The sequence below is a fragment of the Xenopus laevis genome, chromosome 1S (genome assembly GCF_017654675.1).
Source record: "Xenopus laevis strain J_2021 chromosome 1S, Xenopus_laevis_v10.1, whole genome shotgun sequence".
Lineage (NCBI taxonomy): Eukaryota > Metazoa > Chordata > Amphibia > Anura > Pipidae > Xenopus > Xenopus laevis.
In genome coordinates, this window is record NC_054372.1 from 52894141 (window position 1) to 52908195 (window position 14055).

At 36.2% G+C, this 14055-nt stretch overlaps 1 protein-coding gene across 1 annotated transcript in view; it reads left to right on the forward strand.

Moving 5' to 3' along the window:
- Positions 1-14055, forward strand: part of LOC108706690 (WD repeat-containing protein 64) — a 44988-nt gene that overhangs the window by 1891 nt on the left and 29042 nt on the right. Inside the window, exons 2-8 of the mRNA XM_018243320.2 lie at positions 5101-5210; positions 6886-6917; positions 9727-9939; positions 10333-10421; positions 12009-12101; positions 12348-12393; positions 13604-13650. Of these exons, the coding sequence (XP_018098809.1) occupies positions 6906-6917; positions 9727-9939; positions 10333-10421; positions 12009-12101; positions 12348-12393; positions 13604-13650 (500 nt within the window). The 5' untranslated portion in view covers positions 5101-5210; positions 6886-6905. The remainder of the gene's footprint in view (positions 1-5100; positions 5211-6885; positions 6918-9726; positions 9940-10332; positions 10422-12008; positions 12102-12347; positions 12394-13603; positions 13651-14055) is intronic.

Sequence of the window (14055 nt, forward strand, 5' to 3'; positions counted from 1 at the left end):
AGAAGAAGAAGGCAAATAATTCAAAAACTATAAAAACAAAAATAAAGGATAATTTAAAATTTGCTTAGAATTATCCATTCTATATCATACTAAAAATGACCTCAAATGTGAACCACCCCTTTAACTGTGATGAAGCTGGGCAAGGAGTGGGTGTCACTATTATTGTGGACGTTTTGGATTCACTCTGAGGAGGGGTAAACTAGTATTTCAGCCTCAATTCCAATATAATTTGTGTCCCTAACTGACCTATAAGTTAGGTTTTACAGTGTATCTAGGAGAACAAATTTAGAATGAGCCACTATCCCTGCCACGTTTCCAAGCGACCCCTGGGGCACAAGTAGAAACCAGCACTTTCCCCAATTTGCAACAATGAGTCAGTTACTGTGAATGGGACATTGCTACCAGATAATATAAGTATCCTTTTGAAGATTAGTAGCTCAGTGGGCAGGGGACAAAATGATAGAAACAGCCCCCATTAAATGTCATGCCAACCACTAGCACTGTGTGTTTGAGGCAATTATAATTTTTAAAAGTGACAGTCACCCTTTCAAAGTGACAACAGCTTGACAAGTAAGTGCCTCTTTAATTGCAGGCAATTGGCATTCTTTTGCCATACTTTTGAGCAAATCATCCCCATCTATGTAGATATAATCAGGGATTCCTTAATGTATTGTGGTGCCACCTTACACCAGCATATATATCTGTTCAACCTTCCCAAACCCTGCCCCTTTTGCAGACATCAGATCTTATTTTAGGCAAAAAAATCCAACTGATTTGGAAAGCTCCATGTCTTTCGAACATCCCAATATCAGTTATATATATAGTTTTATGGGGATTTCTGACTTCTAAAGATGAGGTACCAAATATTCAAACTAATACAGCAAAAATCGGCACACTTTAGATTCCAAGCCCAAAAATCCTGGAACAGTAGCTATACTCCGGGAAACCATATATTTTTGGAACGTGCACTTCTGCCTAAAAGTTTAAAACATCTTTTTAGTCCTAATTACCAAGCTTCAAAGTTCTTCTGAACTTTGTGGTTTTAATAAAAATTCAGAAAAATCACCTCAAAACTTCTACTTTCCAACATCTCTCACATGTTATTAGGTTCCAAGATAACACATCCTAAAAATATGAATAACGGTGATCCACCAAACTTTGTTGTTCTAAAACATTATATCTGTAATCATCCATTTCTGAATCAGCAGGTACAATCCACTGCAAAGTTTAAATTTTTGAGATTTATGAAAAATTTATTATTTTTTTTGCATCTTGAATGTTGTTTTAAAATCGTGCAGAATGTTATGCTCCACATAGCATTGATTACATAGCTTGATAAACAAAGCATGGAGTAAAAGTGATGATGTGCTACTTTTTTGGACAGCCTGATAAATATGCAGAATGTGCTGTCTGGGTATCAAAGACTAAAAGACAACAGGTACACTGTAAGTAACTCATAAGAGTGTAAGGGCCAAACTAAGGCAGAGAGAATGCAAAGAAAAAACAAAAGCAGGTAGGCCACTAGATGGCACATTTTGAGCAAGTAGCAATGAATGGTAAGGAATCAGGATTAAAAGAGAAGTGAAAATGTATCCATCTGAAATAGGGAATGATGAATAATATCCATAAAGCACTGCATGATTGAGCTATATAAATACCAGTAAATAAAATAAAACTATTGTATCATACGGTCACCAAGTACTTTTTGGTTATGTCTCCAAGTGCTTTTGGTTAAAAAATCATAGGACACTCAGTATGACCCTGCCTGATGTGTTTTATGTTACTACATATTAATTTGCATGCAGACAAAAGCTTTTAAAGGGGACCCGTCACCCAAAAAAAATTATTCAAAATCCTATTTTATCACATCAGTCAAGCAAAATGAACTTTAATTACACTATATAAATTATTTGAATCTTGTTTCCTTCAGTCTGGGAATTCATAATTATAACAAGCAGGCAGCAGCCATTTTGTGGACACTGTTATTAAGACAAGCCTTGTATCATCTCAGAATCTTGTTTGTGCACCAGAATGGGGGACCTGATGTCCATCCCCATGTCCTGGTTACACAATTAAATGGTAAAGAGAACGGGGGAATGTGGGGAGAGCAGTGACATGTAGGAAGTGCTGAATGGAAAGTGAAAGTAATTGTCTGCCCCGCCTCTATGCCCATGGCATAGAGGCGGGGCAGACAATATTTGATTGACAGCTGAGACTTTTAAATGAGCTTAGAACAGCTATGAATGCTTTAATGAAAAATAGAAATTGGATTTCATGTTTAATTTGAAAAGGACTTTTATTATACAGATTTTTGTGTCTGGGTGACAGGTCCACTTTAAGGTCTATATATATTTTGGGCCTGTCATTGTATCTGAACAATCAGATTTCAGCAACCAAATACATCAGAAATATGTATCCACAGGTTTTAAAAGTTGCTTTATTTTGATGTCCTTTTATCTCAAGGTCTCAAACCTGCCCAATTAAACAACCGGATTGTGCTGATCATACTATTATAGAACTGCTCAGCAGTGCATTATGGCAGGAAACATGCCATTGTTTTCATTGCATTGTTTTCAAATGTTCTGAACTCTGATTTGCCACCTGTTTACCCCATAATCACCCGCCTTGCATCTGACCAATCAATTTCTGCTATTGCACGGTTCTGTAGGACCACTCGGCAGCCTATTATGACAAAGAACAAAGCCATGGTCTCCGGAGGGCAATCGCAACCACACCTCTGATAGTTATGCCACTTTTCTGTCTTATGAAACATAATATGCAGGCACAGGGCTGTGTTTTCATTTCAGGATCCCTACAGGCCACATACCTTAAGCTGTTCAGCAGAAGGAACGGCTATAAATAGCAAAATGGCTTTGCTTTTAAAGGAACAGTAGCACCAAAAAATGAAAGCATTTTAAAGTTATTAAAATATATTGTATTGTTGCTATACATAGATAAAAGATGTGTGTTTGCTTTAGAAAAATTACTATAGTTTATGTAAACAGGCTATTATGTAGCCATGGAGGCAGCCATTCAAGCTAAAAAAAAAGTAGAAAAGGCACAGGTTACTTAACAAATAAATTTGCTCTGTAATATAATACATTGGACTCTATAGAATGCATCTGGTATCTGCTATGTAACCTGTGATTTGAATGGCAGCCCCCATGGCTACACAGCAGATATTTAAATATAACAATATAAATTCTCTTATAAATCAATATTTAAGTAATGTTTTCCATGGATCAAATTTTCCTTTGTGCGAATTTAATATTGCTTTTGCAAACCTGGAAACTGCTTAGTGACCTCTTCCGACAGTGGAAGAAAGTTTGCAAATATTATAGTTTGCTCCAGTGAGCAGTGAATGTCATAAAATTTCTTACTGAAAAAGTTATGTTTGGTCCAGCAGATTAGACACCTTCAAGCACTTCTTAAAAGTGAGCAATGTGCAATTGAAATTTGCAATGCAATAACAGTTTAAGGAAGAGTACTACATTGTGAAATTAGTTTTTTTATTCTTATTTGTGCAAATTGTTTTGCTCTTTCCGACTTTTATTACATTCCCCCAGTCGTGTACTAAAGTAGAAATGGAACAATAAATAAAGAACAGAGGAGGAAGTAGTTGCGGAAAGCACCTGATTCCTGTAGTAGATTACATAATATTCTTTAATAAGACAGTATTTGCTGTTCTACAAAATGATTACAATGAATAGGACTTGCTGATGTTGATAATGCTTTTTTGGCTGTTGTTTTGATAAAGAAATTTGAAATGTTTTTGTTATTTGTTGCACTAAACAACACTTTGCAATCACACGGCTGACAAGACACGCGGCTGCAGGAGGCATACGATATAGAAAATACAAATGTAGTAATCTGCACAATGATGTGTTAGCTTTGTTAGCTTTGTGCACTGTTAATTATAATGCAAAATTATGCAATTGCAGGGAATGCACTGATGCTCTTGGTCACAGTGATGCTGGAATTGTGCAAATGTTGCATTGAAGGTATAAAACAAGGCAATTTGCATCTGAAATTTGCACTTTGTAAATGATCCTTAATAACTAAATAGGAAAGCTTATTAATTGCTGAGAAAAAAATGTGTTGCAAGATGCAGGGGCGCGCCTGCCTTGAGGCAAGGAGAGATCTTTGTCTAAGGCAACATAACCCCAAAAGTTACTAGGGGCAGCAAAAAACCTACCCCTGGTAAATTTAAAGGAACAGTTCAGTGTAAAAATAAAAACGGAGTAAATAGATAGGCTGTGCAAAATAAAAAAAAAATGTTTCTGACTATATTGAAAACATTTTTTATTTTGCACAGCCTATCTATTTACCCAGTTTTTATTTTTTTACTGAAAAATCCCTTTAAGAGACAAATTTCTGGATAGTAAATCTTTCAATGTAGAGAGTATAGTTGCGCTCTCTACACTAGCATTGTGCCCCCTCCCCGGACCCTCTCCAACATGACAAGGGTAAGAGAAGTGGGAAAGGTGGGCAGCATCGCAGCAGCCACCTCAGAACGACTTAGGGGTACGAATCACTACTGGAAAGATGCTGAATAACGACCACAGCCACCTCCCCCCCAACACGCGTCGATTAACCTGACCCCCCCCCAGCATACATAGTCATGGCATAGCACGTACATGCCTAGCGCCCCTGCTTTTGCAAGTTAGGCATTTGCCTCTTCTGTCTACCTCTAGGTCTGGTCCTAATTGCATTTTTTGTGCTTGTTGGTGGAATGCAAGCTTATATCAGAAGCCACGAGTGCACAGGTACTGCCATTATGCATTCTGCTCCTGCAGGCTTTATATCACACAAGCAGGTTTGTTTCTGCAACTAAAAAGTCATGGTAACCTCCATGACATAAGCCTAAATTCAGAGGACCACTATTCACATTATGTTTGTCTGCATTTCCCAGTAAGAATGCATTTTGGGGTAAATTTTGTGCAATTGCATACAAAAGAGCATTTCTGCCTGTGTTTGCTTGCATGGATTTCACTAAGCTGTCTTTGGCACAAGGAAAGGTCAGTGACCTGTGTGGAAAGGTATTTGCATTCACTATTGTTTAACACTGTCACTGAATGTTTTTAAATTTTGTCCCCATAGCAACCTGTGCATGGCCAACTCTAAGATTTTAGGTGTATGACGGCTGCTGCTGGTGCCGTTTTCCCAGTCTTATTCCAGCATAAGCCTTGTGCAGCACGGTATCTCATTCTGTGAGTATTGCACCATTTATTCTTTTTTAATTCACATGCTTAAGCAGCCTGTAGGTTATGTTGCTAGATTCATGGTTACAACTATATTTAATGCAGGGCTGTTGGATTAAGGCTCCCTGTATCTCCTCTTAGTCACATAAGAGGATTCTGGGTGTTGTAGTTCAGAAGTAGCAGGGATAGTAGCAGTAGAGAGAGTCTTGCTTTAATGTGTTGGATGAATAGGTTATAAAATATATATCTCTTCAGGGAAGGAGCAAATACACCAGCTTCCTATCATATTCTGATGCTGTGAGCTGAAACCCCAGGAATTTTACTTGACATAAGTGCATCTTAACTTTTAGGATGTGCCAGTTTGTGTAACATTAATGCTGCAATTTAACATTAGGTCAGCTTAATATTAGAAATAATAATGAGAGGATGAATCATTAGACATGTATGTTGGGCTAAACATTTATACAGATACATATGTAGACATTTCCAAGATTTTCATACATAGGAAGGGGGAAAACTCATTTTTCCTGCCATCTGTCCGTGACACAGAATATATAGAATGTTACAAACTATTGGCGTTCCAGAAGTCTCTGAAAAAGGGGCAGTAAGCAGATGGGCAGAATAGCCCTTGATTATAACCTTACAAATTAGTTACAATCATAGAATATAGCCATTAACGAAGTAGATAAAAATTTTGCCTCACTGCATCTAGCCCCACCAAGTTATGCTGCAAAAAAATTATGAAAATATTTATACAATATAATAAATATGCCATTTCTGCCAGGAGTAACATGGTCACATATTTTTACAATAGATAGAATGTAAATAAATTAGCATTTTCTTCCTGTCTAGAGTGACCTATAGCAACTTTAATTCAACAATGTGGCTGAATAGATTGTGTTAAGACAGGTGGGGGCTGCCAACAAACAAGTCCTTGGCATGTCTCTAAGGATGTCTCAGCAACAAGCTGGTTACAATTGGTTGCTAGTCCAAGCACTTTCACACTGTTATTTGCAACAGAGGCCACAGGCTGCTAAACACATTCTCATGGTTTGCTATTAGATAGTAGATAAACCGGTGTCACTACTTCACAGTAGGATTTGTAATTACAGGACTGTCCAGTCAAATTCCCTTATTATAATAATGAAATGTCATATTTGACAAACAAAAATCCCCCACAACGTTGCAGCATTGCCCACCCCATGTGTGTGTTTGGGGGCATGACCCTAGGTAATTTCCACTGCACATGCGTGCACAACCTAAGTTTGCATGCTTTTAATAGGCTCCCTCCACCCAAGAGACTCCCCTAGCTAAATTACATTATTTCTATGGTTTACACCACCAGAGCATGTAGAGGCAGGAATAGTTTACATTAGATTAGCTTTAGGGATTTTTACTTTACAGTGTAGGTATAATTACTATCTTATTGCTTATCTTTCAAGGCTAAACTGTTTTAAATTCTAACCAAATCAAATAAAAATCAGAATAATATTGCCTTTCTGGGCAACTTACTAAAAATGTGGTGTATACAAATGAAGGAACTACAGTATGATTTATTAAAATCATGGCTAGTTGAACAAATCAAGGAAATGAAGACCAGTGCAATCAGTCATTATCAATCAGTTATGTTCGAGTGACGTAATGCAAAAAAATATAATGAATTAACAACATTTTATTCTTTTAGGTGTACGGAGGGTGTTGGCAATGTCTCTAAAGGTATTTTAAGTTATATTTATATTTGTATTCATTATAAAAATTATGTCCTATTCTATTAGAATATATCTATCTGATTTAATGGAGCCTTATACTGCATAGTTCTGTATAAAAATGTAAAGGGCTACTATACCTTTATTTCCTAAGGATTTTCCTAAGGAAAATATTAGGGGGCATAATTATCAAGGGTTGAATTTCGAATTGAAAAAACTTCGAAATTAAAATTCAAAAAGACCAACCAAAATTAAATCGAAGTTTTTTTGGGTCGAATAGGTCCGTTTTCGATTGAATAGGTCCGTATCCGACCGAATTCGAATCGAAGGAATAGCACATTCGATTGAATTCGATTCAACGTTTTTCCCCAAAAAAACCTTAAATTTTTCAAAGTCCACCAATTGACTACAAGTAGGTTCTAGGAGTTCCCTCATAGGTTAAAACAGCAATTTGGCAGGTTTTAGATGGCGAATGGTTGAAGTCAAATTTTTAAAGAGACAGTACATGATAAATTTCGATATTCAAATTTTTAAATTATTTTCAAATTCAATTCGAATTTAAACTATTCCCTATTCGAAGTACACAAAAAATAGCTTGAAATTAAAAAAATTTTAATTCGAAAATTCACCTCGACCTTTGATAAATCTGCCCCTAGGTGTTTTACCTCTCTTAGGGGCAGATTTATCAAGGGTTTAATTTTGAAGTGATGGGGAGTTTTTTTAAACTTCCATCACCTCGAAATTCGAATAAAAAAAGTCCACCAAATGACTCCAAATAGGTTCTAGGAGGTCACCCTTAGGCTAAAACAGCAATTTGTCAGGTTTTAGATAGCGAATAGTCGAAGTCAAATTTTTAAAGAGACAATACGGGGCAGATTTATCGAAGGTCGAGGTAAATTCTCGAATGAAAAAAATCCGAATTTCGGGCTAATTTTTGTGCACTTCGACTAGGGAATAGTCCAAATTCGAATTTGAAAAAAATGCAAAAATGTGAACATTGAAATTTATCATGTACTGTCTCTTTAAAAATTCGACGTCGACCATTCGCATCTAAAACCTGCCGAATTGCTGTTTTAGCCTATGGGGGACCTCCTAGAACTTATTTGAAGTCAATTGGTGGACTTTGAAAAATCGAAGGATTTTTTTGGGAAAAACTTCGAATCGATTCGTACAATTAGAATTCGGCCTAATACGGACCTATTCGATCGAAAACTGACCTATTCGACCAAAAAAAACAACTTCATCTTAATTCCGGTTGGTCTTTTCGAATTCCGAAGTTTTTTCAATTCGACCCTTGATAAATATGCCCCACAATGTTGGTATAGGTCATACCCACTTGTATAACTACAGAGGAAGCAGACCCTGTGGTTGCAGGGGGGCCCAGGAGGTATTGGGGCCCCCATGGGGCCCTCAACATATACTGGTAAAACAGGACAACCTCTGGATGTGTTGGGGCCCTAAAATTAATTTGCTGTGGGGGCCCAGTAACATCTAGTTATGCCACTGATTGGATTGAAATCTCTTGTCAATTATACTTCCATTATTATTTTCTTATTTTGCTAATATTCACTGTTATAATAAGTTATACCATACTGGACACCTCCCTTTAGGGCAATGGCAAACTAAGTGCCTAACGGGGAAGCAGAATGAAGGTCATACAAAAATTCAGTGCTGCACGTTCTTAAGTGATAATGTGGCCTAGGCCTCTTTCTTCACAGCGGAGTTAATTTTCTTGTTGTAGCCCATAACCTTTCTGGTTGTTTTATTTAATTGCTCTGTTAATGTGTATTATGTATTTCTGGATAAGCACCCCTTATATTAAAACCTGTCTAGTTTGGAACTGTACAAGTGCATACAACAATTTTGTGACACCCCTGCTACAAAGGCAGGTTTTATGGTAGTGCAGAAATGTGAGAATATGATTTTATTAAAATATATTCAATTATATATATTTTAATGTGTTTAAAAAATGTATACACAAGCCACCCACTAAATCTTTTATAAATAGAATTGCATCTAGGTTCTCTACATACATTTACTCAAGCCAGACGTTCAGGAGCACGTATTGTTTTCCCTGCCCCAAATTCTACAACCCTTTTTGTTTGCTTGTCTGTTTACACTTTAGCAGGTTGTTTCCATCACCACCAGACAAGCAAGCTCTGTACGATTCTTCTGCAGCCTTACTATTTAGAATCCATTCTCCCGGTACAGTATTATCATTTTTGGAATCCAGAGCAAACCGTACTACATTAAAGAAAAGGCAGCACTACAGATAAAAGATAGTGGTTTATTGCAATAGGTCACAGACCATTATTGCCTGACGCGTTTCGGGAGCACCTCTATCAATCAAGCCTATGATTAAGGGAGGTGCTCCTCAAACGCGTCAGGCGATGTTGGTGACCTATTTCAATAAACCACCATATTTTATCCGGAGTGCCGCCTTTTCTTTTCTCTAGTACAGATTATAATTTTTGAGCCAAAACAACCTCACATGCTATTACCCTTATTGAATGGCAAAAAGGGTTGCTGAGCAGTCTCATGCCCCAACAGGAAAAATAAAGTAACTGAAATGAGACCAATGTACATGAAGAGATGACTATATTTACAGAGGTTTACTGTAAGGTTTAGGCAAGCCTTTTCTTTTGAGAGGCAAAATAATTAAATCTACTGTATTTTTTTTTATTTTGCTTTTTATTTTGACTTTGTTTGTTTGTTGTGCCAAGTGTGAAGTTATTGTTGAGATATAAGTACTGCTCCTGTAGCTATTGCAAACTGTGAGATCCAACTCAATGTTTATTTATCTTTTTTTTACTTTACAGCTTGAAAATTGTGACGTGCTGGAAATCCATCAGCAACAACGAAAGAGAAGAGTCTCATTCCACCTTCCTGCTATGGTGGCCGATACACCCCACCGAGAGCCATTAATTCAAATCTCTCCCATGCCTGACAACACCTTACTGGTAGTTGGCCAAGATGGACTCATCTCTGTTTGGAATCCTGATCTTAAACTGAAGAAAAATAGATTCATACTGGTTAGAGAACATGGCTGCTATTCCTATCAATATACACAATAGTTACTAGAGATAAGTGTTCCATAAGTATTAAATGAGATTACCATGGTTTCAATAGAATCAAAGACTATAAGGTCCCATGCTTTGTTTACAGGACTCCTTTGTGCCTTCTAATAGCCTTATAAATCACAGTAGGAGGTTTATTATTTACTAGGTCATCATTTCACAGAGAGGGAGATTCTAAGAAAGATTACAAAGAGTCTGGTTGGTTTGTTAACTGGCTGACATCACTAAGTCATATATTACTTGTGTTGTGTTGCCTGAGGTATCAGCTGAGTTTTACAAAAATGGTTTTATGCAAAAATCTAATCAGTGTAGAAAGCAATGCTTAATATTACCTCAATATTTTTTCAGGATGAGAACAAGCAACAGAACAGAAAGATGAAATGGGTTGCTGACTGCACACTTATGCCTCAATATAATAAGCTGATAATTGGAACATGGTAAGATTCCACTTGCAACGCAAAACTACAAATCATGAGTCATCCTTTTAATTAATGGCCTATGATAAATTGCACTAATGTCTCTTTACTCTCATTTTTGTATACATGTGCACACTATGTGCAAGATACAACCCCCCCCTCAGAAAAAAATTCTCTGAATTCTAATTATACATTAATAGCTAATGCTAATTGCTAATCATATAACCCACAGGCATTGATTGTAATGTATAGTGATATTTATTGTCTATATTACTATAAATTTATGTCCAGGATGTGATGAAAAAAATGTTAACCTTATCTTGACTTAACAACCTATATACGAGAAATGGGAGAAAAGGTTATTATGAAGTTTGTGTAGCTAAAATCAGAAAATGATATAAGTGGGATATCATAATTGTAAAATGATTACTTCCTTGAACAAATAAATAAATAAAGGCCCAAGAAATTTAAATTCTGCAGGAGTTCCACCTACGAAGCTGAATCAGTTGTGAATATATTATCACTTGCTCCCCTTTTCCTTAGAATTTTAGTGGTGCGCCTTTGCTAGGGACACGGCTAGACATTGAAATGGCAATTACTTTCACAGCAAGCACTTTTGAACATTTCAATGGGTTAAAGGAAAAGTAACATCAAGAAAATATATATTTTTTTAAATGCACTAGTAAAAATGGCGTGTTTTCTTCAGTACCACTATTATGGCACATGGAGTATTGGCTTTGCTGCTCTCAGACTCAGTTTTTTTGCAGGCTGAGAGAAGCTAATCTGATCCCTTCCACAATGCCCTGCAGATGAACAACTGTTGCCTCCTTGTAGTACAGAGCCAAAACTCTGTGTGCCCTTGGCCCAATAGTTTATATAAATCAGCTGATGTGTAGCCATGGGGACAACCATTCAAGCTGATAAAGGAGAAAAGGCATATGTTTACCTAGCAGGTAGCAGGTAAGCTCTGTAGAATACAATGGGTTTTGTTTTTACACGGTAAGGTAAATACAGGTAAGGGACCTATTATCCAGAATGCTTGGGACCTGGGGTTTTCTGGATAACTGATCTTTCTGTAATTTGGATTTTCATACCTTAAATCTATTAGAAAATAAATTAAACATTAAATAAAGCCAATAAGCTGGTTCTGCTTCCAATAAGGATTAATTATATCTTAGTTTTCGTCTAGTACAAGGTACTGTTTTATTATAGATATAATAGATTCTATGGAAGACGTCCTTTCCGTAATTCGGAGCTTTCTGGATAACGGATCCCATATCTATAGCTGTATAATATAAAATAGGGCATTTCTTGCTAAGAAATCATCGGTAGCTTCTGGATCAACACGTACAAAGTGAAAATGTAAAAAAAATAAATAAATAATTTTTTGATGTTACTGGTCCTATAACACCTGACAAAGATAAGATGCAGTTCAAATAAGATAGCAGGACTGAAAAAATACCTCACTTCATCCAACATTCCACACTATAGGAAAAATATTATCTGTTATGGCAAACGTTTCTATTTTTTATGCCAAACACAGATATTTATTTCTGTCCCTAGTTTTGAAAAAGTTTAATTATGGGTCTAATTTTCTTGTTTTCACAGCGACAGAGAACTCCGTTTTTATGAACTTTCTAACTTTGAACCCTACTGCCAAATAATTGGTCTTGAAACTCTACCCTTGCACTTGGGATGCAGGTAAATGTGTTTAGAGTGGCTACTGGCACAATCATGCTCTTAGCTTTTGTCAACTTTTATCTTTTCCCAGAGGGAAGCTACCTGCAGGGTGTTGTTATTGGTTAACTAAAACTGGAGCAAACTGTTATTACATTAGCCCCATATTCTGATATACAAAGAGAAATAGTTTTAATGCAAAATGAATGGGGTTGCAGAGATTTTTATTTTTCGACAGTTCAAGTAATAATCCTTATGTTTATCTTTTAGTACAAGAGATACTGATGAGTGTGTCGTATATTTTGGTGATGAACAAGTAAGTATTTGTGTTATCGGGGTGACTGTGTTGAATGTCAAAATGCCAAATGTATTGCTAGCCTTAAAGTTTTTGGGGAAATATCTATACATTAAGGGGGTTATTTTTCAAGCTCCGAATATCCGAACCTCGAATGATTCATAGTTTTCGGAGCAAAAAAAACCTACGAATTATTCGAGATTTATTTAGATTAATTAGAAGGTCTAAAAATTAAGAATCCGAAACCTCGGCATCTAAAAGCTCTCGAGGTCCTGTATAAGTCAGTGGGGAAGGTCCCAATGTCTGTGCTGATGTCCGTACCAATATCCGATGGTTTCGGGGATTCAGCGCAAAAAAACTCATAGTTTTTGCGGAAAACAATTCGGAGTGTACGGTGGAAAGCTCAGAAGTTTTCGGAGTTTTGGCTGACCCTATTTTTATGGGCTTTTTTCTTCATAATTCGGAGTTGCTGTAGTTGGATATTAGAAATACTGAGATAAATTAAGACCGTGAAAAATAATCCCCTACATATTCAGGTGTGTTCAGATTTTGACCAGAGAAAATGTCCTTAGGCTGAAAAGCACCAGTCCCGGCAATTGTAACTGATAGAAAGTTCCTTTTCCTTCAAGATACATGTATCTGTGGCTTTTCTGCTTAAATAATAATGCACCGAAACTTGTCATATAGCACAACATGAAATTAAAGAAAAGAGAGGTATATTGGATCTTTCACCTACAAACCAGGTTGCCACTAGGCCTCAATTATACATTTGATGTGACTTGTTATATTTAATTATTTGTTTATGACTATCTTTGAATTATATTTTTGTATATGCCCTGTAACATGGATTATCTAACATATAGATCATTGTATCTGAACAAAGCCAGTAGTCCATTGGATGATATATGGCATTTGTAACATATGCTTGTGATTGGTTTTATTAAGGGGAGGGACTACATGTGCTAGTACTTAAGGAACAGAGCAAGAGAGACTAGTTGGATTCTGCCTATGACTAAGTGCTGGGTAAGCATGAAACGCGTTAGGCGTTATAGGGAATACTATACATGTTTTTTAACTACTGATGTGAATAAAATATATATTTTTTACTTAATAGCATGCTTTGGAGAAATTATTGAGTATATAGCACAACAAACACTGACTTAAAGAAGTAACAGTTCACTTCTATGAGACTGTTTAGAAATAACTATATTTGTCATTTAATTATATTTAGGGGTGCATCAATATCATCTTTATTTCACGTGTGGCAGAAACTATAAGGTTAGTATAAAATGACATTAAATATATAGTCTTATATAAAGTCAATGCTGAATTCCATTCCATTTTTGAGTAAAATATGAACGATGCTTCTGTTATAACAGTGTTCAATATGTTACATATATACTGTGATTAATAAAGATACGAGAATCACCAAGGAGTTGCATGACCATATAAAAGCACCACATGCTGAGGATCTTTATACTTTTTCTTTTCTTTGCGGGGGGTACATTATTCATTATAATCTATAACTATTTATATTTTATTGATTCTGATTGAATTCACTTGAGAATTAAAAAAAATGTGACATTGCCCATATTCTACAATGGGATTCAATAACTCAGACTCGTAAGGTTTATAGAATATTAAATTTTCATCAAATTGATTAAATTTTTGCCCCATAGCTTC